Genomic DNA, 27,389 nt, shown 5'->3' with positions numbered 1-27,389 from the left:
ATTCTAATTTACCATTATAATTTGTGTGCTGTAGTAATTCCTCTCATCTTGCTGGGCACTTCTCTTAGTGTGGCTCTGCCAATTCCAGCCCATCTTGCCCTCAGAAATGGAAGAAAACCTGAGAGAGAAGGCTGTAGGTGGACGACATTTGCAGGCTGTGTTCTGAAGACACTGCATCTTGATAAGAATCTTTTGTCCCTTCTTTGAGTGAGCCCACTGAACCCCCAATAAGCCATCTACAAGCAGTCCCATTTTTCTCTAGGACAAGCAATAATTTCATAGAATCCCACCAAAGGCTGCATCAACTCTCACAGTTTACAATAACTTGGAAGTGCAAAGTAAAACTGAAATGGAATTCCAGATTGCAGATAGCAGATGTTCAAAACAAAAACATCAGACAACACAGTTCTTGTAAAGATGTCCTCAGTCTACAGCTTGTACTTGTTTAAGAAGTAGATAAGAAGCTGGAATGGCTGCAATACTATTGATGGCTACTAGGAAAAAAAAATGTTACCTTTATTCAGAAGACGTTATTTTGCTTCAGAAATGATACCTAAATAAACCCAAATATCAACAGAGATGGGCTGGTTAGGCAGGATACTGAGCTCTGCACAGATCCAACAACTCATGGAAACCATTTCTCTTTGCTTATGCTTTTTGCCAAGCTTATTTCCTGCTTTGCCATGGATCTCTGTGCATTTGTTTCCAGTGTTAGTACAGTGACCAGCAATAATAGTTTGGATCAGGATCTGTGCATTCCCATTATCCTCTCTATCAACCTTCATGGCTGTCTCATTTAATCTGCTGAATAGCTCTTCAGAATAAAGGCAGCAAAATACTATGGAGAAAGTAGGTGACTTATATCCTTCTTCATTCCAAATCAGAAGGCACAACTTGGCTAAAATTGCCTAATCCACACTGAATTCAGATTTAGCAGTCATGCTGGTTCTACAGATGAGTAACTGAAGTAAAATTGATATAACCTCTACCCATCTATTTCTATCGCCAGCATTGGTGAATCTCAGACTCATAGGAAAAGACTAAATTCACTTGAAGAAAAATTAGCTCTCAAAACCAAATCCATATGAAAAAAGGCTACTCATACTTTGCGAAGTTAGAGACTTAGTAATTCTCAGATGTTCATCTTTTGTAAGTTAATGACTTAATCATTGTTACATTCATGTAAATTCAGTGAATACTTCTAATCGTGAAACAGTGAAAAAATATCTTATTGCCTAAACCGCCAAATTGTCACATTTAATAAAAAAAAAATCCTTCTACATTGTTTTCCTTTTAAAGCTTAGTGTTTTGAGGAACAGTAGCCCTCTATGTAGCTGTGATTGAGCACCACTGCGAACCACCATTTTTTATGCAAACACGAGCACCATTTTTTTATGCATCTCCTTTATGGAAGCAAGCCCTCCTACCTTCACACTCTTAATTCTCTGTGATATAGCTGCAAATCGCTGGTTGAGCTCTGAGAGTTTGGGCTCCACCACTTTCCTGCAGTGGTCCCCACGGTTTGCCATCAAGTCTCTGGCCTGGTCACGCACAGAGTCCACCTTGGGGTGAATGTCATTCAGCTCAGCCTTTAAGCGCTACAGTCCGTGAGCAAGAGACAGGGCTTGAAGTTAGTAATAAATGCAGAGAGAGAGAAAGAGAGAGAGAGAGAAAGTGTGCAAAGGAATAGGGAGCAAAACCACAAAGCAAATTCAGATAATTACGCATGAGTGTGTAAATCCAGTAGAAATACCTTGGATAACATTCCCGCTCGTATCCCTCAAATTTATAGCAGGAATGTATCTAAAAGTCTGTTTTAGTATCCCCTGGCTGAAATTAATGGGGATCATTATTTCTAGGCAGATTCTTATCTGCAATAATATTGCGGCATATTTCAGGATGCACTAAATTATTCTATGTTCCTAAAGCTAGGAAGAGCTGCTGATTCATGTATTATAGAACTGGATGTGCAATTGTTGCTTTCAATACTGCTCAGGGTCATAGTTCAGACAAGTAAAAATTACCAAATTAAAAAAAAAAAAAGTCTTACTTTTTCTATTTTTTTCTATAAATCTGTCACAAATTAAAAAAAAAAAAAAAAAGAAGAAAAAAAAAAAAACGAGGGCAAAAACCTTTATTCTCTGCAATATAAATCTTAACAGTAGATCCCAGAAGAGGCAGAGGCCAAAAATAGATAGCAAGGCATTTGGGAATCAGAAATACAGTTGGGCATTAAGAATTACATTTCACTGTCTGCATCAACTACCTTTGTGCAATGCAAACATAAATATAGGTATTGATAATTTTACTTTGTGCCTGATGGTGGCAAAATTGTTCATTCATCTACAAATGCCAGTCTCATAATCCTGCTGAGATCAATGAGACATTGATTTATGCCCTAGAATTTGTAAACTTTTTCTGCAGTAAATGGCATCATTATGTCAGTGTCAGCAATACAATTCTTATTTTGATTTGCAAAGTCTACTCAGATATTTTGAATAACCATGGAGTTCATTACAAAGTAAAATTTCACATTGACTTCAGAAGAAAAAGTCCCTTAAGATAATAATTTGATGTTGTTCTTAAGGAAGGTATTTTAAGTGAGATATTTTAACATACACATCCATATTACAAGATAATTTTTCATCATTTGGTCAAATGATACAATTGGCCAACCAAAACCAAGATCCCTGATGCTACAGCTAGTTAAACATATAAAATTCTTGTCTGTGTTGCTGATCTGGCCTCAGTGTAAGCAATGTTTCTAGAATTAAGACAATCATATGACAGAAATATCATACATATTGGAAAAATATCACAGAAAAACAGAAATACAATTAAAAACAAAGGAGACAGAAAAGAAAAATATTTTTTTCAAACAAAATAAAATCTTGAGTTAAAGGAGTATTTTCCAGCAGACATATGTTTAATAAGCTGCTGTTTTATCAACTGGAAGTTTCCAAGAATTATAATAACAATCTGGTTTTATTTCTGCAGGGATTTAATTTTTGGTATTACAGAGCAAATTTATTAAGTAATCTACAAGTTGCCAGAGGGTAGCTTTAGCACAGAGAAAAGAATTTTAATCCATTTGTAATACCTTTTGAAATATGCTAGTTGTGATACAGTCCTTTTTAGAATAAAATTAATGCTTTCCAGTAAATCACATTTTTTTACCTTAAGAATTTCCTCTTTTTGCTGGGGTTTTTGTTTGTCAGATTCATCCAACAGTATTTCAGCACGATACATCCAAGTAGTGACATTAGCTACATTCTGATCAAAAGCCTCCATGTGCTTTTGATATTCCTGTGTGTGGAAAAGGTAAATACTGCATACAAAAAATGTAATCAGAACTGAAATAACAGCTGTAGTTATGCCAAGTGTGGCAAACATGCACACATTATGACATTATGAAAACTTGTTTATTTTTCACAGTAACTTCTTGTTTTGTGAGGGATAGAATCTGCTGTTTGTTTCCTTCACTTTGCATGTTAGGTTTCTTTAAAAAGACATTTTAGGAGAGAGGGAGAGAAGCTTGCAAAGTGACAGGCAGCAGGATGACAAAATCACAGCAAGACGCAGGTGTTGGCAGCTCAGCGAGGTGCTGAGAGGAACAGGCAGCTGTTAGCCAGGCCTACAGGAGCTGCAAAGGAGCATTTCCCAAGAACAAGGCACAGAATTCATTTTGGAATGCCAGTCAATTGACTGAAACTCAGATGGCCACAAGGATGCACTTGCAAAATCACAGTCAAGACTGGGAGCTTTGCATCTAAACCTCCTGTGGACATTTCATGTAACTTCTCTGCTTTGACATTCTTCTCTTTAAAAGCTATTCAAGTTGATATGCTGATAAATCGTCATTTCTCTGCTTCATTTAAAACTTTGTCTTTTCAGGTGAGCTCACTAGAAAGTGGCCTGTGCATATCCCACACAATAAATATGTAGACCACATACCCAAAATCAAAGGCATTACTAGTTCTTTTGGCACCCAAATGTATCTACCTGTATTTTGCACTGTTCTAAATGGGTAGAAACCCCTCAATTACCTCTCTTAGACCTTTTTATCATGTGTTTTAGCAAATGTTAACCACAGAATCCAAAGCAGGGAAAGAGAGGATGTACAGGAATACATAACTATATCAACCTGTAAACTCCATTATATGCTTCTTACAATCAGTTCCACATTAAATCTGTGTACCTACATGACTCTGAATGAAATGCTGAAGTTTTCCAGATACTTTACTCAGCTGAGGAAGCCCTGTAGTGATGCTGTATGTTTATTGCCAAAGTATTCCTAAAGCAGCCATACAGACTCTAGTGGAGTTCCAACACATCAAGCCCTGAAAAGTCATGACAAAGGCCAACATACCCTTAAAAATCACTTCGGTTTCTCTGGGGTGAAATTGCATTCCCATGCTCTCAGGAACAGAAAGAGCATGCAAGATTTCCCAAAACATTCTGACAGCCCAGTTGTTAAGGCCCTTCTGCAGTTAAGGGTTCACGCTGTCACCTCTTCATGACAGAATGAATAAAGTTATGTGACTATCTTCAGTTTGAGGCAGCTGGGGATGAGGTTTCTGAATCTGTATGAAATGTGTATTAGGGGTTTTACTGTCTATTACACTTAATCCAGTCCCATTAAGGAATTATCCCCACTTAAATGTGCCCTATAAAATTATGCAAAGGAGGATCATGAAGTTCTGAAAGACCAAATCAGATCCCTTCAGCACATCACGTGTGCACTCTGAGAAGAGCTTACGATTTAGTTGCCTCTAAAATGAATCAAAACTCACACACACCAGAACTACCCTATGGACCAAACCAACTTGCAAGTGGAAACTTCTCTCCCACTTGCACTGTTCCAAACAGAAATTCTAATGCAGCCAAAAGTAGCTGTTGTTGTTGTTATCAATACTAAGACTTTCTCAGCTTACTTGACTATTATTTTTACTTGACTACTGAAGTAATCTCTGTCTTTTAAACTGCATTTGATTTATTAGGAAAAAAAAACAAAACAAAACAAAAAAAAAAACAAAACAAAAAAAAATATGTAAGAACTGTTGAGACAGACAGGATTGCAAACTGCTAACAATCAAGATTCCACGTGGTAATCAATGAGATTTCCAAAACATACACAGTGTACTAAGCAACAATCAATCTGATTGCCTGTGTACCTGTGTATTCAACAAGCACAGTCCAAGGCACCAGAAAAAGCACTTCTGTAAGGCTGGGCATGTACAGCTGGAAACCAACATTTCCTCTGTGTGAAGAAATGCATTTTCCTTACCAGTAAGAGATTGAACCATTCCTCAGCACGTGAAGTTACCGCTTTCCAGTTGCTGTTCAGCAGGCTGAGTTTATCATCCACAAGACTTTCCTTTCCTTTCATCACTGCCTTCAAATTCTCTCCTAAGTCACTGATGCTCTTCAGCTGGCCCTGGCGTTTCTCAATCTCCTTCCGTGTTGCCTACATGAGCAGAACAAGAAATAAAATTTCTGGGAATTAGAAATTACCCACACTAAGAACATGAAATGCTAAATCAGGCAGCAAGTTTATACTAGAACGCACAGTCTTGCTTCCTATAGGAAGGAAAGGCATTCTGTAAAGAGCAGCAAATAGAAAGCAAATTGTTTCTCTTGAAGTCTGATAAAATTGAATATATTCTTCATCTTCTTGCAAAAGCCTAATTTTCAAAAAATGCAAATTATCTTTCAGTGTTCAAATTATAGTTTCAATACTTAATTATTAAAAATTAATCAACATTTCATAATATTTATATTGAGATATTAAAGTTAATTTTCATATAATAAAATCAAATAGTTATCAAATAGTACATACAGCTTACATAATAATTGGGACAATAATACACCAACATGGTGACACCTTAAGACAGAAAATGCCATCAAGTATAGTCTAGTAAATATTTTATTACTTTAATATTTGTCATTGCAATCTTTTTCAGAAGAAAGCATGATATTTTCTTCTGTTAAACTTGTTTCCTAATTGTAGAAATGCATATTTTCATTACATTCACTTGAGATTTCAATCTGCAAACCAAAATACTAAAAATAAGCTATAGCCCATAGCATTTCTAAGCCTGATTGACTACAACTCATGCATTGCTATAAAGTCAGATTTCCAGCATCTCTTCCCACTGTTATCTTACCTTATAGATCTGATGTGTAAGGTTACATAATTTACTTAATATTCATGTCTTAATATTCACTGCAACATACAAGATGTCTAACAAAAGGAACAAATCCCAACATATTTAGACAACATGTAAAAAAAGCAGGTGTTTAAATACTGAACAGTGAGATGACACAGTGCAAAGTACAGCAGTCTTACTGAATACTCAAGGAAAGGCACAACTCCTTACACCTAATTTCACATATAACTCTTTTTATGAGAGAAATTTATTTGAGATCCTCGGCACCTGATAGCAATGATCCAGGCATATAAATCTCTGCTTATAAAATAAAACTGCAAGCAAAAAGTGTTCCAAGATGAACACAAACAGAACTTAGTAGAGAAGAAAGAAGCACTGGTCTTCAGAGACATGGATGTCTCACAGAAACCTAAATACGGTAAAATAAAAAAAGCTCTTCAAACAATGGCTCTTCAAAAAAATGGCAAAACCAATACTTCCATCTCAGGATGAATGCTGTTATGCAGTAGAACCCCACCTTTATGACCTCTACACTATCATATCTCTCATGGTCACAGATCAGTATTATTTTGTGGATAGTGTATTGACAGTGAAAGCAGAATGTTCATTTTTCAATAAAGACAGTATAAAATTTTTCTTTTTGGTAAAATAGAACCTTAATAGTACCTTCAACTTATTCAGTGTGTCATGTTTAAAGCAGCAGCTTGCTTCCTAGGCTTAACAGAATTCAGGATCTCATTTTGCAATTTATTTCACAGAAAAAACTTTTACACTAGTATTTCATGTAAGTATGAGCAATTTCCCCCATGCTATCAATTTTCTAAAATACACAGGATATGTAATAGAACCAAGGCATGATTGATGCAAATTATTAGCAATATACTATATAATTATAGAATTTGAAAAGGAGAGTTTAAAATTTCAGCAGGTCCTTGTCAGATTAAAAGAAAAACATGCCCTCTTCTAGTAATGTTTTATTTGTTTCACAGCAGGTGCAAAGTGTCATCATGAAAAAAGAATAACACAAAGGATATAATTTACCCTCAACTGAAGATGGAAAATTTTGATCAGCTTTCTTTCATTTTCTAAACTATTTTCTTTCATTTGGAAAAGACTCTCTGAAGTGTATTTACCATGGGTTGTGGTTTCTTTTGTATTTTGCATTTATGAAAATGCTGACCAATCTTGGGGTATATAAATAAATATTAATCTCAACTAGTAAACAGATGGACTAAACAATTAAATGTCTGTTAAACAAAACTGTTACCCAAAAACCAGATGTGTAATTCCCTATGTGTAAGAAACACATTATTTCCTTTCAAAATATAGAATTACTGTAAACTAAAGACTTAATGCACCTCTGGGCAATATGGATTCTAACTCCCTCGTGTAATTGCAAGTAAGACACATGAATCACACTTCCTGTCATTCTCTTAAAAAACATTGTGGCCCTCAACAAAACACTGAAGGGACAAAAGCATCTTCCTCAATACTTTAAATCTCCATTATTACAAGTTCTGAATACAACTGAAAAACTAGCAGGGTCTGTAAAGTCAGTGGGATTCCCCTCTGCATTATCAGCTACGACTTCCTCTGTAGGTTATGAAGTGCACCAGGTAAACTGACTTGATTTCACAACTTCAATAAGACCTTTTTGGTTTGTTTTTTTTATCTGGCATATCTTCATTATATTCCTAAGAATTTCCCATTTTTCTTTCCAGTATTACTAGAAAGTAATAGTCTACACATACTTTACTCACTGCAATATAACTGCACTGTTAAATTTTCTGTAAGAAAAAAAATCAAAAGTACTACTATTAATTCAACAACATTACATAAAACAAAGAAGTATGTGTCATGATGTCAGGATTTAAATAAGATTATTTCAGTATAACTCAAGGAGTGGCTTTTAAATTTTAATTTTTAAAGAGCGAGTTTCACACAGCCTTGCTGGATTTAAGCTCCTTTCTGGTTGCCATAAAATGAAATTGCATTCCAGCTGTGTGGTTTATTTGAAAACATATAAGAAAGTTGTAGAATTTAAATTACAGAATTAATAGAATTAGCTTTGCAAGTTAAAAATTACATTTTAAACACGTAAAACCTTAAAAATCTCCAAACCCCCAAGTCCCAAACACTACCGCAATGTGTACAAGATGAAACATCAACAAATAAAGTGGTTAAACTCTTCCCAGAAGGACTAAGCAATTTAAACATTTTGATTTTGTGTGCTTATCAGGGTGAAACTTTGTTACATAAATAAAATACAGAAATGTAGCAGTTGTGAAGAAGCTATTTTTCTGATATAATCATGGCATCTTGGGGAAACAAAAACATGTAAACAAAAGATTGAACTAAAAATCCTAACACTGAGCATTCACTTACAGCTGTGAAACTTTATCAACAGTGTTGAACAACTCCAAAACAGATTATATTCTTCTACTGTTTATCATTATAATGAAGTTGTTACATTATTTTTTTTTCTTTTAAAACTAGTATATTTATTTATAAAACAAACTCTTATCCAAGTGTTTATTACCTGCTGGAATAGAAAGGCTCCATAAATCCTTCCAGGAAAGATATCTCCATTAAAATATGTATACAAATTATGCAGATTATATTAAGGATCTATATACACATATAGCACTTCTCTACATATGCCACTATTTAGGATCACATCTACTAGCAGATACAAAAGTTAACAAAAGTTAAGATGATGTGAATCTCTACCCAGTCAAATGTCAGTTATTCAGTTAGACTAAATTTTGAAGTGCCTCTTTGGAAGAAGCTCCTGTACTTCCATGTTTCTGAAGTACCAGTTATGGATATTTGGCACAAAATACTACTATGGAAATTCTCTGACCCAAACAATTAACTTGTGTTTCACTGGCTGAAATGTTTCCTTTGCTTCTTAAGGAACTGTTTCTTTTCTCACTCATGGTCATAAGAAAAATGTTGGTCGCCTGCTTTAAACAAAACGAGGGGATTACACCACCATGGAACTCCAGGGCTTGAACATTCCAAGGAGAAATGGCATCTAGGTTCCTGGCATCCAGGAAATCAAAGCAATCAGACAGACCCTCATGCAACTCTGCATGCAGAGCATGTCTCAGGTGATTAGTTTCTAATCCCATTCCCAGAAACATCAGAATGGAAAGAGGGAGAATCTGAGCTTCCCTTGTGCCAGTTTCATTCATCAGAACCTCAGGAAAGAGTTGCAGTACAAAATAAAAGTTCTGTTTAAAAACACAGCTTTGGATAGGTTGAAATCTGTGCCGAAGGGAAACCATGCTGCAGCATGTAAAGTCACAGGGATGAGCTTTGCTGGGAATTTATAAGTGGTTTGTAGCTGCATACAGTAAGTAATATTTTCCCTACTTTACATATGGATCCATAGAATGACAGGATGAATCATGTTAGAACAAATAATTGCAGTTCCCTGAGCAGATATTTACATTTTGAGTGGTGTTCACAATCCTGTCTCTGATCCCACTGTGCTGTGATATACTCTTTATCTTTCAGTTTACTAAAATATACTTACAGGGTTTTTTACAAAACAGTTACAACTGTTTTGTTTTCTTGTTTCTTTTTTTTTTTTTATGGTTTTGGTTTACTGTGATGATTTTTGTACATTCATCCCATCATCAAATACCAACTAGGAATTAATTGTGTTTGTAAACAGAAGTTACATAGAAATGGGTTTCTTGGTGTTTTTGTGGATTTTATTTTTTTGTTTTGGATTTTTAAATTATTATTTCAATATTTTGTTGGTTTGGTTTGTTTTTCTGAAGCTGTGGTAAAAAGAGCTTCTGAGCTATATTTTATAATGATAAAACGACTATGTACCAAGATGAACTAATGATGGTTTTTTCCAAACAAGCCAGAATTGTAAGAAAATGCAAGGGATAGTATATTTAGTCATGAGGGTCATTAACATATGCAGATTAAAAAACACAACGACAATGAATGAGTGAAGAAAACTTCTCTGTGCCTTTACACCGCCTGTGATCTTTGGATTACTTGAAAATACTCTGCAATCAGAATCTTTCTAAAAGAAATTTGGTGGCTCAGCTCTCACAGGTGGGATTGCAGAATTAATCAGAAGCTGACATTATGGTCTTCTCAGTGGTTGATTATACATATTTATTTATTTGTTTATTTACAGCACGTCTTTTATTTTTTATTGCATTTTGGCCAGTGACTATGAATCAGTTGACACAATTTACAGTTTGTCTTGTTCTATGGATATTACTGACAGGAAATATGCTGCTAAATGTAATTCTAAGTACTTCAAGTCAACTTTATACTCACTGGTATTACACACTGTGTTAAAAAATCAGATTAAAGCATTGGCAGTGTCATACTGCTGATAGTAGGGAGTGATACAGAATTTTCCTGGTAATACCATCTGCCATTTCCTTTTTAAGAACATGGTTTTCTGGCAATCTAATTCTTATCAGTCCAGTTCCTGATTAAAAGACAAATAAACCCTGCAGTTGTTAATGTCTTCAGTGATAAATATGTTCACTAAATCAGAATTCTAATTATAAATGGATTTCTAATATACGATGTTTAATGACTATCTTTCCACCCGCGTGTCATTTTTCTTATCTATTATAAACAGAGCTGAATTCAAATGGAAAGATTTAACTTGTCTCTACTGAGCAGAAAGGCAGGATTTACAGTCTTCAGTATATTGCTCATCTCATTTCACATAACTCAGCCAAGTTTTTGTTCCATTCCTTGAAAAATTCTACACAGGAACAAATACCACATTTCCCTTGATGTCCAGATTAATGGCATCTTTCATTAGCTTCTTTTCCTTTTCAAGATGGACATTCCTTTTTACTTCAAGGTGTTTATACCTTGAAGACAACGTTCAGATGTATGATTTCTTTTATTGTCAACTCTATAATTATCTTTGTAACCCTCTGAGTAATCTTCACTTTTAAGAAGACTTGGGTGCTGAAAATGAATTAGAAATAAGTGCACTAATAAATATAACTGCTTCCTTGTCCTGTAAAGAAAGAAGATTATTAGCTCTCTGCTTAGATATATCGACAGCAGCACACATCCAATTTTCAGTTCATTTGCACTATTGAATTCTCCTCTCTCTCTCTCTCTCTCCATTTTCCATCTCTGTTTTTCTGCAGACTTTTGTCACAATGGGAATCTGCTGGGCTTAATTCATCTCCCAGTGCATTTCATTAGATTGGTTACTGTCTTTGGCAGCCTACTTACCCAGGAAGTCCAAAGCCCAAAGCTGTGACATTAATCAGCTACTGTGAGGCTCTGGTTCTGGGGACTAAATTATAGATGTACAATTTTGTGTGATGCCTCAATGAAATCCACATAGGAGCAGCAGCATCGTACTTATTTATGAAGTCCTCACAAGAATTTTAATGTGTCCAGGATAAAATGCAGCACTGTCTCCTAGTGGGAGCAGATTCTTTAGGAAAAAGCACAATCCACATAATTTCTGTAAATATTTACACTTGTAAGTCTAGGATTTGCCACATATACTACCTGTTGGATTGTTCCACATTAGAAGTCTGCTTACATATATGTGAATATTTGTTTATATTTCCTAAAAGGCAATGTTAAAATGGAATTTTGAAAGCCACTCAGTAAATACGTATTTTGCCAAGAGGCAGCTGCTCTCACCCAAAGTTGTTTGTTCTTATTTTAGTGATGAACTGACTGAAGGGGAAGAGCTGAGGTACTACATGAGTTTAGATTGTAGTGAAGGCTTTGCGGAGTATTTGAAGCCAAAATATCCTTTTTACCAGCTTTTCCTTCAAAACTTTATGTATCAATTCCCTGTGAGAATTCACAATACTCAACAGCACTCTTTAAGAATAGAAGGTAGCATGGTTCCTGTCTAATATATTTTTTTTCATGTTAATAGTTCTTATTTTAATTAGCTCTTTTTACTTTTTTTAATTGTCTTCAGATAAGGAATACATTGTACTTGTTGTAGCTAGCTTAAGACATAACAAAGGCTTCCCACTGTGCAGGTAAACTAATCATCAGGTTTTAGGTCCTAATTATGCAACTTCAGAATCACTAATGTTTGTATCTAACAATAAAGTGATATTAAGGACAAATCTTTCTCTTTAAACCCCTGAGAAACTACATACATCTGTATGCATGTAAGCCTGCATGTATGTATGACAGGAACATGAAGTGCATGTTTCTGTTTCAGTAGAACTGTACTGTGTAGTCACCACTGAAGATTATTTTTATTTTACCGGGTGAATGGCTTAACTACCTAGCAAGTCAGTTTGGGGATGTTAAAACATGAAGATTTTCTAATTTGTCTCTTAAATATATGACATTTATCCTTTGTTATGGGTGTTAGAGAGTCACTGGAAAGCTGCCCAGCAGAAAATAAGTTGGGGGTGCTGGTTGACAGGTATGAACGTGAGCCAGGTGTGCCCAATGGCACCTGGCCTGGGTCAGCAATAGTGTGGCAGCAGGACCAGGGCAGGGATTGTCCCCCTGTGCTCGGCACTGGTGAGGCCACACCTCAAATCCTGTGTCCAGTTTGGGGCCTCTCACTGCAGGAAAGGCACTGAGGGGCTGGAGTGAGCGCAGAGAAGGGGAACGGAACTGGGGAAGAGTCTGGAGGGTCACTCATGTAAGAAGCAGCTGAGGGAGCTGGGGGTGTTCAAACTGGATATTTAAGCACTGGAATGGGATGTCCAGGGAAGTGGCAGATTCACCATCCCTGGAAGTGTTGATGAAACAACTGGACACGGCACTTAGTGCTTGGTTAATTGGCATGGTGGTGTTCGGCCAAAGGTGGAACTCCAGAACCTTGGTCTTTCCAGCCTTCACGATTCTATGATTCTAAGATCACAATATCAGTCCAAAGAAATGAGAGGAACTGTGCAAAATTTACTGCAGAAAAATCCACAAGTGAAAATGAGAAAACATCAGGCAACAATAGGAGAGAACAATGGGGGTAGCAGGGATTTAGGTTTTGATTTGAAAGTGAAAACTCCTGTAGTCAAAGCAGTAATTGTAAGTTAGTAAGAGAGAAAGTTGATATTTTTGGATATCACTTTTAAAATACTGTCTTAGAGACTGATGACAAAAAAAAAAAAAAAGAATTCTAAATCTAACAAAAGATATGTAGACTATGGGTTTTTTAAATTGTTGTTATTGTTGTTATTCTTAGTATTGCTATTCGTTTGCAAATCATCATTGCATTTTAAGGCTAAAGACACTTTATCAAGCTCAGAAGCTTCAAAGGATTAGTTAAAAACAAACAAATAAAAAAAAACACAAAAGAAATTTTACTCAATTGCCTTGAATCTTCACTGCAATTAAAAATCAGGAAGATTGCCTGTGTATAATTCATTATTATTTCTATATTGCATAGTGAAACTAGTAAAATGTTTAGAGTATTTCTCCCATTAAACAAAGCATAAGTGGTTTTGGTCTTTTTTTTCCCAAACCTCCAATACTGTTTAAGGGGATTTTTTTTTTGTTTTGAAATTATATAGAAACACTTGTTCAAAATGCTGCTGGCTGCACCCAGTTACTTGAAATTTTGAAGCTTTGGATAATGTCGACCATAGTGTTCCCTAAAATGCAGATTTTTTGTTGTGTGAATAATGATTACTTGGTTTGTTTATGACCTCATCTAGATTGGATTTCTATTACATGTGCAGAAAATGAAATAGATTAGCTACTGCTGAGTAATAACAAGCCAATTTTTAGCATCACACAGAAATACTTTTTATACAGACATCTTGCATTCCTCAGTTTCTGTAAAATGTTTATTTAAACTGTGATTTTGAGGAAAATTTTGATTTAGGCTTTGAGTTTTAACCTGAAAGATGAGTTCAGGGTAAAGTCTCATGAAAGTAGAAAGCCCTCAGAATGCAAAGGAATGAGCTACAAATCTAAGAGTAAGAAAACAAATATCCTGGCTGCTATGTGAACACGTGGAACATATAGTGTTCTGGCATCTTTAATCTTTCATCTACTGTTTAATACCTTTCTAACCATCAGTAGAATGGTGTAAGAGATCTCTACTTATGTGGATACTGGGTGGTTGATTTATAGTACTCTAAAAAATTAAATTCTAACTTTAAATTCATCTCAGTGAAGATTAATGCAATGTGAAGGTGAATTGTGCTATTGATCTCTGAAGAGACAAGAAGGTTTAAACTTTTCTGAGCGTTAATGTTAATGCGAGATAATGCCAAAACATTCACAAAGTTCCACTAACTAAAACGCCAGAATTGTTAATTCCTTTTCTTTATCACGAAAGAAATCTACCTTTCTGCAATATTCACATGCGTGTGTCGCATTGTTACCTTGCCCCAGGCAATTTCAGCATCCAAATTGCTCGGCATCCCCTGCGCCGCCGATCTCTTTGTCAGCTCCGCGTCTGTCGCTGCGAGCCACTCTGTCAGGGCATTGATCTCCTTCCGCAGCTTCCGGGACAATTTCAAGCATTTCTCTAACTCCTGCTTCTTTTCTGTCACCTGCAGAAAGAATAATTGTGATTATTAACCCTTCAGTGTAGCAGGTCTGATGGCTTTCATATGACATTTTCCGTAGGCCACCTCTCTGTAAAATCTAGACTTGGGATTCCACAGGTAAAGTTGCACTTTTAGTACAGTTAGGTCTTGATTTTTTTTCCTCTCAGTATCAGTAATTTTGCTGCTAAAATGCAAACACCTACAAGAAAATTATGTGCATAAGCATGCATTGAATGTGAACTACTAACAGAGCTCCACCTCCTCCTCCTCTGTTTTGAAGTTGTGCATAGCAAATTAATTTAGAACAACTGAACTAACAGTTTTTCCTAGAGACAAAAAATAGATGTCAAAACCCTTCAAAGGGCATATTTTAATATAGGTGGCCATCTAGGAACTGGGATTCCTCAAGGTTTTTTTCTGTGTAGCTAAGCTTCACGGAAGAAAAGACATATCAGCCAAAAAAAGCCTGAAAACTTGAAACACAATGTCACTGAATAAGGTCAAACCAAAGCAGCATATTTAACTTTAAGGTTTTAATTTTCTGAATCTTTTGGATGTAAAATACTCGGGATGACCTCTGCTTTAAAGGTCTTTTAAACTTGGTACATGGTACCTGGATAGAAAGCTGAGTAATTATATTGCCTTGACTGTCTCACAGGCATTTTGAAAGAACAGGGCAAATACAGCATTTCTTGCAAGTCCTGAGACTCTTCAGGGAGAAGAAGAAAAGGTTTTACTTAATTAGCAGAGAACGTAGAAGAGTAAATTAATAGAACTTAGTTAGGGAGACTACACTTCAATAGACAACAGGCAACTAGTAGCAGAAAATAAAAATTAATAAATTATGCTGTGATGAAGTTGAAAAAAACCTAATCAGAGAAGGAGGATTAAAAGTGTCCCATAGATCACTAATATTTAAAAGAAGTTCCTAATTAGCTTGAATGTCAAATAGTAATCCCATTAAGACTGCAGCTGCTGATTTGTATTTAAGCATTTTAAATTAGAAAAAAACTTTCTACAGTGGTAGAGAACTGCATCTACTAAAACAATTTTCTACTTTGCCATTAAGAACAAGTAGTGGTACAATGATCAAATAGATTTGTAGATCAGCTGCCAAGGAGAATTTGAAAATGTAACAGGATGGTACAAGGTTAGGTACATGGCTTTTGCTATCCCTGAGTAAGGAGATGAGATTTGCCTAGGGAATAAGCTATAAAGTGTCCTGATAATTTATTATCACTCTGTAAAGGCTTACTACTGAACTCTCATAACATTTTTCACTGAATATGCTTTATGTGCTTTCTTGCATGCCAAATTTATTAAATGAGACCACAGAACTTACAGTCAGGCCAAGAGGTAAATCCCTGGGAAGGACCATAAAACTCAGCTTTTTAGAACTCTATTCACACATGGAGCCAGGTTTTCCCCCTCTTCTTCTGAAGGGTGTAATAACAATTGTAAATAAAATTACTTAGCAGCAATACAATGCCAAGTGCACTATCCTGAGCCTGATTGCCTGTTTAAGAATTTTAAACACTTGATATATTACAAAATGAAGTTACTGATACTTGTCAAAACAGAGTGAGAATAGTTGTGTTCCTATATACATCTCTAACATGTGTTTATTATATAAATAATACAATATCACCATATACATTGCATATATCCAGAGGTTACTGATTAATCGATTCGTTAGTACTTCAAATGTAAAGATGTATTTTCTACAAAAAATAGGAAACAGTGCCCTCTAAAGGCCTTCTGGGTCAGAAAATGTGATCGTGAGTTTATTTATGAGGGGGTCTTTTGAAACAGTACTTACAAAATCACACAGGTGAACCTATGCTTGAAGACATGTTTTTCCCTCGGACCATAAGTTTCAGTCCTGAGACTTACTATTAGTTATAAATATTGCTATTTTTCTCTTAAAAGGTCTTTGTCTCCATGCAATAATTAGTGCTGATAATGGCTATTCAATTACTTTATTTCTATATATCTGGGCTTCTGTGACTTTCTCTTAAACTGTTAATTACCATGCTGAGTAAAATTAAATGTGAGAAATTCCACCTAGGGTAGCAGAGCTAAGCCCAGCACTGCACATTTTTGAGACACATCAATTTGCAATATGGCTCACTTCAAGTCACTAATGGATCCCTAATGGTACATTTTTATCCCTTCATTAGATAAGAGAGGTTTCCTGCAATAATAGCACCTGTTTGCTGTTAAGTTAAACATAATGCAGGAATAAATGCCACAGTTATTTCTAAAATAATGGAGACATCAAACATATTATCCAATCCCAAAGGACAGCTATCTGCACCTACTGAAGCTGACTCCAGTTTTCCTGACACTCAAAAGATTGATGTCTCTTAATACCTTTACTTTCTAGAAAGAGAGAACTGTTTATATTCAGATTCCCTAAAGAGCATTATCTCTGACAAAAGTAACATAACTCTTATTGCTTTATCATACTGTAGTGACCAGGGTTTGAGTCTCATTATCTGTTTAAACCACATACTGGCTCTCAGGATTACCATGGGCTCATTTTCCTAGCTATTAATAATTTATTATTTGAATAATTTATAATTTTAAAATTAAGAATTTGCTTCCTGTCCTGTTTTGTGTTTTTCAAGTGCATAAATTTTAGAAATAAACAGACAGGTATTATCTGTCATTCACAATTTTCATTCATCCAGCCACAGCACCAAACTCAATCTCATCCTACAGTTTTCAGAAGTTCTTTCAGAAGTTCTAATCAGGGTAAGAGAAACTAAACAGAGTAATGAAGGATATGTGTTAACTGAATTATTTAAATGAAGTCTTCTTTAGGATAATGCCACAATGTCTCTTCTGACTCTAGTTAATATTGGTTAGGTCCCTGTCCATCCTACTCTGTTTAGGTTTTGCACAAGTGCCTCTTGAGGAAAGCTCCAGTGACAAGAGGTTTTTTGAACAACAGATTTTTGAACAGCAAGAAATGGAAATTATATATTTTAAGATCTATACAGTCAGAGGCAGTAGTAATATAAAAGGTAGATTTTTCTCTTTTATGAAGCAGACCTATAAGTAAAACTTGATCTAAGTAATTTCCTAATCTGAAGTGATTCTTTGAGGCATCAGAATGAAACAACATCCCCCATCTGAACTCTAAAAAACAATGAACTAGCGGGGAAAAAAAATACATTATTAAGAAACTAGAATTTTGAATTGCAATAGAGGACATTTTTTCTTTTTCTAGGTTGTTGTTTTCTTTCTTCAGAGCAACAGAATAGCCATGCTGGTGATTGCCTTTGCCTCCACTCCTTCTCTCCCACTGGAACAACCTTGAAAGGACCCAGTAAAAAATCCCATTTACTTACCACACCAAGATTACTTTTCACTTTGCCAGTACATGGTTTTATAATAAAAACACAGAACTTACCTTTGCACCTAATTCATTATATTGCAGCTTCAAAGCTGTAAGCCTTTCATCCAGTTCCTTTGGGTTCTCAGTCTGCTGCTTCTGAACAATCTGCCTCCCAGTTTTTATTACTGTTTCCACTTCAGACTTCACCTCACTCAGGTTTTTATATAATTTCTAATCAAAAAGAAATATTTAAGTGAAACACCACCATTAACACAAGAAAAATAGAAAAGACCATTGGAAGTGTTCAGAATCCAAATTCAGAACAGTCCATCTTTACCAATATGTCCCTAAAGCCTAATTAACTAAACTAACAACTAAACTAATTTTAGTATTAGAAATGTTATACATGAGAAAGTACAAATCATTATTAATTGGTTTAGTCAGTGACACGGGTTGTTTTAAAACTTAGAGAATGCACTATTTAAAACAACAAGAGATATCTTCTGTCAACTCATACAGAATGCTGGATGTATTTGAACAACAAATACCCATTAGTTTTTAAAATCTGTCATTTTTTCATACTGCTAAATCTAGGGACTGGAAGGATAGAGGATTACCCCTATATTTATTAAGTGTCATACTCTAAAAAATTCATTAATAAAAGTAACAAAATGAGGTGGACCTACAATTACTAATTTATTTACTTAGAGTAGAATTTATATAGTCTAACTCCTTTCAAGGCGCTTAATGTGACAATAAATTCTTCATTCCTGAAAAGAGGACAACAAATTAGGAAGCTGTTGTATGATAAACATAAATTGTCTAAATTCCGAATCTATACTACAACTTGATTTTGAAAAACAGGAGGAACATTATGAGAATCCTATTAGTTAAAGATGCTCTAAAATCACTAAAGGTTTTCCACAAAATACATCAGGGCTGCAAAAGCCAGCTGCTGAGTGAAGACATATTAATTCAGTACAGAGCTTCTAGCTACCACATCATTCTAATAAAAATGCCATTCTCACTAGAATATGAATTTAAGTGCAAATTTTTTCTTCTTTCATTCAAGAAAAATGAAAGATGTAAAGCAATAACATTGACTTGCCCCATGCTCATTTTTAAAATTTAAATGCTTTCTACATTTACATCTGAAGGAGATTGGGAAGGGAAAACCTTCAGGCATGTCATTGCCCCAGTAAAAACAAGATCCACAGAAAAACCCCAACAAACAAACCAAACATAGCTGGAAAAAATAAAACCAAAAAAACCCAAAAAACCCACAAAAACCCAAAAAAGCCCAACCCACCCCCAAAAAAAAGAAAACCAAATAAACCCCAAAAACCCTCCAAAAAACCCCAAAAAACCCCAAGAAACCCAGCTACTTTTGCTGTTATAATCTTCTTTTTATGATCATCATCAAGAATGAGGTGCTTAGCTTTTTTTTATTTAAGGGGAGCAGGATTATAGCGATATTAAAGCGATATGTAAGATTTTCCTCATATTCTTTAGGACATATTCAGGTCATCTTTTGCTCTTGAACTGAGAGAAAGCCACCTCATGGAAGTTTTAATCTATGGTTTTCCATTTTGCTTTGTGTTTCCTGGTTAAAATATATTTGTGTTCCATAATACCTCTTTTGGTTATGTCACAGAGTTCCATGACTGTAGAATGTTGCAGAAAATAGAGCCAATATGGGGAGATAAATTCAATTGCAGGACAGGAACTGGGAATTAGAAAGGGACCCTAACTGGCATTCTCATTCTTTCATAGTGAAAGTGCACATCTAGAGTTCTGAAGGGAAATTTTGTTGTTTTTCTGGGTTTTTTGTTTGTTTAGGTTTTGGATTTTTTTTGTGTAACAGATACTTTGTTTCCTATCTGCATTAAGGACAGTAATCTCTAATTTTTAGCTTTCTCTGCATAAAGCCAATAGAAAGACAGCATCCTGAATACTCACCATGCAATGATCCAGCTGTGATTGTACTACTTCCTGCTCAACACTCTTCATCTCCAGCTTGGGCACCTGCAATTTCACTTCATCTAGAATTCTTTTGCATTCTTGGAGGCGCTGTTCAAAGTTGGCTGGCTTCTGGAACAAGCGGAACTTCACGGACACATCCTGCAGCTTTTTCTGAAAAGAAAACATGAGCAAGTAGAAAGTGTGAAATCAAATCAAATCAATGCTGAAGACAAGTCAGCATTGTTACAGAATACTTGGAATACATTGTCAATCAGCAATTTCTTATTAAAAGAATATAAAACTTTTGGAGAAAATGTCAGTGGCAGAGAATCCTGGGTCTGCACTGGGGGATAAAAATTCTTTCATCATCCAGGGCACTGGATGCAGCAGAGCCTGCAGCTAAAGAGCCGGAATACACACATAAAGAAGGGGAGAAATTTTATATTTTTCAATATGCAAAATTTTCAGGGGTGTGGTGAGAAGTAAAATTTAATGATTTAAAGATAAGCCATCCACATGGGAGAGTGAATGCTCTTCAACTCTATCAGTTGCTCTTCTTTGTATGAGGAAGGAAATTTTGGTCCTTCAAAGAAACCTAAATAATGTGGCTTAGCAGTAAGTAGGTCTAGCACAAACTCCAAGATTTAGAGTATAAAATTGATTTATATTTCAATTAAAAAAGCCTAAGCTAGAATAAAAAGAAAGCAATTTGAAAGGAGAAAAAATTCTGTGAGAAGCTTGGTCTCTAATTTCACCATTTTCACAATTTTCTATCTTTGTGCACTAATTAGACTGCTTGCTCACATGATTCCCTAGCTCAGGGGAAGGGGAAATAATTAAAAATAAAGAAAAGGAATTTTAATTATCTACTTGAAAAAGAACAAATTTTTCTATAGAAGTAAAGAGTGAAGTATTATTGAATAAGTTTTTCAACTCACTTGGGAACAAAAAAAAAAAAAAAGAACAAATTTCACTAAAAAATAACTAAGTAATTAAATAGGAACTTGGCATTTGCAAACACATTTCCAATTTTTTTATCTTCAAATCTTGGAAAATTAATTCCACCACAATGTGGCCTGTGCTGTACAGATTTGAGGAAAAACTGTAACAAGGCTTAGAATCAATCTATACATTGTTAAAAAGCCTTCCCACATCTATCAGATTGCTGAAAAGGAGGCAGAAATCATGAGCAGAAGACAACCTGGAGTACCACAGAAAAGTGTGTAAATATCCAGCAGCTCCTCCCAACAACCTTCCTCTTTAAACACTTTTCAATAAATTCAGATCCAATAAGATAAGAAAGACATTCTTTCTGTCTATGAGTAAGTGGACAACTGAATAAAAGTAGGGAACAAGGGTAGGAATAAGCGGCCTTATTTTTGTTCAGTGTGTTTACATACACTAAATTTGTATGTAATTTGTTTTTAACCCTCTCCAGTCTGAGGAAGGCCAAATCCTTTGAGAATCTTGCATTGCTACATCTGTACCAGTAACCATTTGTGTTGGTCAATACATTAAAATATATTTAGAAAGAGAGAGAATTACAATATTAATAGCAGAGAAAACTAAAGCCATCTTTGAAGAGTCACTCAAGAACTGAAAAGTACTGAGGATCTGTAGGGGGGAAAAGAAGCTTGATATACAAGCAGGATCTAATTTATCTTTTAGCACTCTCACTTAAGTTCTCTCAGATAACCATAACAGCTATATTATATCTTTATATTTATCACCAACAGTTTTAAAATAATATTATAACAATGCTTAAAAGCAGCAAAATAATCAAAGTTGGTATTTGAAACAATTTGGAACATAAAGAAACCAAAAATGTTTTGTACCTGTCACAGCATAAAAGTCATGTATAAAGACATTTTGTACCTGAATAATGTGTTCATTTCTGCTCACTTTGTTTCAAAAAGTCATTTTTTAAATAGAAAATTTACAAAGAATTACAGGAAAATGAAAGGCCTTTATCTGAAAGTCTCAGTATGCTTTAACATATTTGTCAGTCTAGAAAAGAGACAATTGAGAGAACCGTATTCAAAAAGTTGTCCAGAAAAACATTCAGTACTGAACTGCAAAAAATAACTATTCACTAGAAAAGATTTTACATTCATGTAACATTTCTCAGCCTGTTAGGACTAACTAGGTGCTATACCACTATGGCAGAAATAGATTTTTATTTTTCTAGTCCTACTTTTCCCCTTAAATTTAAAAATCAGAACTCAACTCTCAGCCTACAATAATCTAAAAAGCCAGGATAAATTTGGTTGCCATTAACAGTTGCTGCAAAATCTCAACGCATTCATTTATTTTCATAGTTGTTTACTTTATGCCCGAGTAATTGAATAATAGAATAAATATGTCAAATTAGAAAGATTACTTAGTGAAAAAAAGAGGAAATTATTTATAAGTGAGAATGCTATTCAGAAAATAGTAAGTGAAGACTGATTTTCTGTAATGTGTTTTATCGCTAAAGGTAGCATAATGATGGGAAGGTATTCAAGAGAGTTCAGTGGCCTAAAATCAAATACAGTCATAAATATATGTAACAAAGGGCTCAGCTTCTACCTGCTTTGGTAGTTGATATTTCCATTATGCATGTAAATTACCACTTTTTTGTTTATATTTTATCTAATGTTAGCAAAGCAGCGTCTCAAGATGACCTCCACCAATTTTTCAAAACTCAAACTGGTGCACATATTCAACCAGAGAAACCTTACAAAGAAAAAAAAATGTCTGCAGAGAGGTGGACTAATAAAAAAGGCACCCAGAAAGGGTTGTGCTCTCTTGCATGTTGCTGAATTCACAAACATTTATTTACACAGTCATCTGATGCCTGCCTTTCGCCGATGAAATATGGGCAACTTCACAGCTGCCATGGAGACCATCAGAAGGTGAGTTAGTATGAAGAAAGGGTGAAAACTGAGGAAACATAAATATTCTCAACAAAGAAATCTAGTCCTATATATAAGATGAAACATTAGAAAAAGTAAATTTGTTAATTTCAAATAATTAACCACTAAAAAGCAATTAATGATACTCATAATATAAAATTAAAACCCAAACTGAGGTGCCTAGACATTCTTGACAGGGATGGATCAAAAAATGGCAATAGTTAAATTGTCCTTCTAATAAACTATGAAAATTTGTTTTGCCACCTACAAACAAAAGCCAACAAAACAATAAAAAGCAAACCAGTAAAATAATCAAGAACCTATTATTAATGGATAAAAATGTGTATTTCTCACTGTTGTTTATTCAGTCTTCTTAATTTTTAAGAAGGTCTGTGTCTATTAAGCTAGATGGAATAATGCATATTGTAACATTTTAAACTGATCTCTGAATTTAAACGCTCAGCATAATTTGTATTTCAAATGCAGCTCTACTAAAGATTTCCAAATATTTTAACCTATTTTTGACAGTAAATATTTTCCAATACCTCAAACTTACATCAAAAAAGCCCCACTGTAGTTTTATCTGTTGAAACTTCAGCATATTCAAAGCACCCCCTATCACATGGTGTCCCTACCAGCTGGCTGCATCAGTCCTGCACTCCTTAGAACTGCAGCCAAAGAAACAGGATGGGTAGGATAAAAAAATGTGCAGGAAGAAGATATGGATGGTATGCTTTACCCACTCTGATTTTTCTGGCTAGAAAGGACCAGCTAAAGCAGAAGAGACACCTTAAGAACACTTCAAGGTAGAATAAGAGTACCACTCATACTAATTTGAATAAGAGAAGGAAAAATGGTAGAAATAAAATTTGCCCACCTGTGCCACATCAATTTGGGAAAGCACTCTTTTGGCTGCATCCTTACCCCGGTTTCGTTTCTTCATTTCATCCAAACTTATCTCGTGGCTTGTTAACTCAGATTGTATTTTCTGTTGGAAAACAAAGACAGCAATCAGCAAGGTTTGAGGGAAAATTGCATGCTATTCAAATTATTTGGAGCAGTTGATTTTGAACCATGCTGGACAGCAGCTCCAGCCTGTAGAGCCCTGCCAGCAGCACCAGGGAGGAGCCCCTGCCCCTCTGCTCAGTCCTGTGTCCAGCTCTGGCCTTCTCAGGGCAAGAGAAACATCAGCAGAGTGTGACAAGGGATGCTTAAAGGACTGAATGTGGATTTACTTTTTTCTTTAGGAAAACAAGTTTTCATTGGTAAGAATAATAAAAATTAATCATAGGAAAAAAATAGAAAATTTATTTGCTTCACTATTCTTAATTCTTCTCATTTTCACAGTATGACCAGGCAAATTGAGAGAAAACTGATCAAGTATCCTGCAAGTATAACACCTTCATCTTAGAGAGCAGCGCTATCTGTAAAACAGTACACAATTTTTGGCATACTACTGACCAGAATCAATGTTCAGTATCAGTCTTCTATAGTTAAAAGCACAATAATACACAGTTCATTATTATACTAACTTCATGTATTTTCTAACACATATTGCTTGCTATGTTTGCTGCAAAATCAGTGTGATCCAAAAAAAACCATCAGCTTTTTTTTGGTTCACCATTAATCAACCTCACAAGACAAAATTAACTCAAGCAGTCTTGGCTAGTGCAATGTAATGGAAAAGAAGTCCCAGAAAATATCTTCCTGATACCTCAGGAAGATCCACATATAATTATGTTTAAATTGTTGGAAAATAAGAAATTGTTATTAGCAGAACTGCTAGACAGTACCAATGAAAAGAACTACCCTATGAAATAAGGACACAAAGATCTGTTCCCATCATGAGCTGCATTTGAGGCCATTACTCCTGCATTGAAAAGTGATTTTTAATTTAATCTTTTTTTTTTTTTTTAATGGCATATAGTTTTTTCCAGATGCCCTGAAGACCAGCTATAATTTGAAATATATGTACAGAAATTTATCTTACACCACAGTAACTTTAATAGTAAAAACTAATATATGTGTATTTTTAATCACATTTTCATAGTTTATTAAGTACAAAGCTGTGTACACCATATGCTGCCTCCTTTATTCTGCTATTACATGGTTATAATGACTTGTATGCCATTACAATCACTTATGCATTTCAACACTTAACTGAAAGCAGGTTATATTGAATATGTATTGAAGTAAACTTTAAGAGAAAAAGAAAGATGCATGAAACTATTAAGTCTTTCCTAAGTTTAGTTGCAAGAATATATATATGACTCTATATTGTTCAGTACTTTTTGGAGAATTAAAATATTTTTCTAAAGCAAAGTATTTGTAAAAGCAAAATGACTAGCAGAAAGTCCCAAATTTAGATTATTTTTTTCTTCTAAAATTATCATAGCTATATATTTTTGATTTTTAATATTTTCAGTTCTCCTTGACAGGGCTATTTAATGAATGGCCAGAAACACTTGGAGCAAATAATATAACTTTTTAAAATATGATGTTTAATTTTTGAGAAAACAAAAATGGTCAATTAAAAGAATGATTCTATCAAGAAGAGGAGGCTTATTTAATTGTTGAGCATTTATTTTGTCCTTGTCTAATTTTAAAATTTCCCCCTGAAGTGTGTCTGAATTGTAACAGGATTATCTTCCATTTTTGTGCCACACATCAACTAAATGGGTGGTGATTTAGTAAGTACCTGAAGCCAAATAATTTTTTCATGCCTTGAATGTTGGAACTGTATAAAAAAGGACGAAGCCAGTCTGAATGCTAAAAAACATACTATATAAAACCAAGCATTTCAACAGTTTGCTTACCCACCTCATCAACAAATTTGTTTTTGGTTGCATTTTCCAATTTACTTTGTTCAACCTCAGAGTCACTCTGAAAAGCTCATAATTGAACAGTTCTTATCTGAATAGGTCAGAACAACACAGCATAGATAAGAGTAGTGTTTAAGCAATTAGGCATTGTGGGACATTACATAGAGGTTGTTCTATCTTACTATTTTAAATTGATCTGCAGGAGGGAGATGAAGTGTCATCTTGTCTGACATCAAAATGTGGAATTGGAGAGAACAAACACATTAGAGGAAAGATTAAAAGAAAAGTTAGTAATGTTTATAGCAAGGAAAGCCTTTTTTTCCTTTTTATTTTTATTTGCTACTGCTGCTCACAGGCAGAAAAATTAAATCAGTCATTAACAGATAGAAAAGAATTTATAGCACTTGTCTGTGATTTCCATTATCATTCAATTTTTAAATGACCACTTTGACTTTTGTGTCTCTTCTGACTCACCAATTTATTGCATGAACTTCCTAACATCTATAAGAAAACACTATTTTTTCTTGTATTATCCCTATCTCTTCTTTTTTCAGTGGTTCCTGTCTATTTCTTTTCTATCATTTTAATATAGAGCAAAACTTGCTTCATTTAATTTCTAGTACATCAGAATAGAATGTACTGTGTGTAACCAAGCAATTCTACTGTGCATAAATTATTGTGTCCTACAGGCTAGGGATTCTCATTTGCCATAACTGGCAATCTTCCAGGGAATTTGCAAAACTTTTATCCATATATATGTAAAAGCATATAACACACATAGAAGTTGATTTTACAGCACAAATGACATGTAGATAATTCTTAACTCAAACTGTATGCTTTGTTATGGACACTAACTTTCAAGAATTATTAACTGGAGAGTCCAAATGAGAAAAGAAAGGTAGAATAGGGTAGAACCATGACTGACAAGGCAATACTGAGCAAGTTGGACATGACAAATGCAGTTAAAACAGGGTGTTCAGATACTTTGGAGACGTATAGAGGGTGAAAACCTACATGGTAGAGAAATCTGCATAGATATTCAAACTTAATATATTAACAAAATGTAAGCTTTTGAATAAAACTTGTCAGCTCTTTCCTCTGACCGCTGATCCACACATGGCTGAACAAAACAACCCTCACAATTTCCATCAGAGGAAAGGAAAGTGTAGATAATTTTAATGCTTTCTAAGTAGACAACTGTGAGTTCTTTGTCCCAAAATATTAGTCTGAAGGCAATGAAGCCTTCAGACTTCAATTGGCAATGAAGCATCATCTTGTCAAGTGACATCTTGAACAACTGAACCATCCTGCCATTGTATCATCCCATTAACTTTAGTTTTGAACAAAGTACAAAGATATTATAAAAACAGTATAATAGGCACCTTTACTTAGAAAACAGCCAAGCATGTTGTGCTTTACTCCACAGAACTGAAAATATCCAAGGATTTTATTGCAAAAGTAGATTATTTTTGTACTTTTCAAAAACATAGTATTAAGTTATTCTCCACACCACAATTTATATAGTTGACTGGGAAGAACAACAGACAAAGTGATTTGTCACATGCAGGTGAGACATGAAATAAGTTGATTTTCTTTCCCATAATGTAAAAATATTCATGTAGTCACTCAGACTAGGCATAAATACAAAGTAAAAATTCTCTCTTCCATCAAGAGTCATTGAATAAGAAAGCTATAAATAA

At 34.8% G+C, this 27,389-nt stretch overlaps 1 protein-coding gene across 11 annotated transcripts in view; it reads right to left on the bottom strand.

The window, feature by feature from the left end:
* DMD (dystrophin) overlaps positions 1–27,389 on the bottom strand; it is a 1,043,904-nt gene that overhangs the window by 597,238 nt on the left and 419,277 nt on the right. For 9 of the 11 annotated variants that reach the window (XM_063182212.1, XM_063182260.1, XM_063182196.1 and 6 more), the window contains 7 exons: positions 23,745–23,855; positions 19,971–20,144; positions 18,087–18,242; positions 14,501–14,671; positions 5,288–5,467; positions 3,178–3,306; positions 1,428–1,598 (listed from right to left, as the gene is read on the bottom strand). In XM_063182212.1, the coding sequence (XP_063038282.1) occupies positions 1,428–1,598; positions 3,178–3,306; positions 5,288–5,467; positions 14,501–14,671; positions 18,087–18,242; positions 19,971–20,144; positions 23,745–23,855 (1,092 nt within the window). Of the gene's footprint in view, positions 1–1,427; positions 1,625–3,177; positions 3,307–5,287; positions 5,468–14,500; positions 14,672–18,086; positions 18,243–19,970; positions 20,145–23,744; positions 23,856–27,389 lie in introns of those variants that run through there. The other 2 variants (XM_063182219.1, XM_063182222.1) reach the window with 2 other exon arrangements.

This window comes from Melospiza melodia, chromosome 2 (assembly GCF_035770615.1).
Source record: "Melospiza melodia melodia isolate bMelMel2 chromosome 2, bMelMel2.pri, whole genome shotgun sequence".
NCBI lineage: Eukaryota > Metazoa > Chordata > Aves > Passeriformes > Passerellidae > Melospiza > Melospiza melodia.
This window is presented reverse-complemented; position numbering and strand designations above follow the sequence as displayed.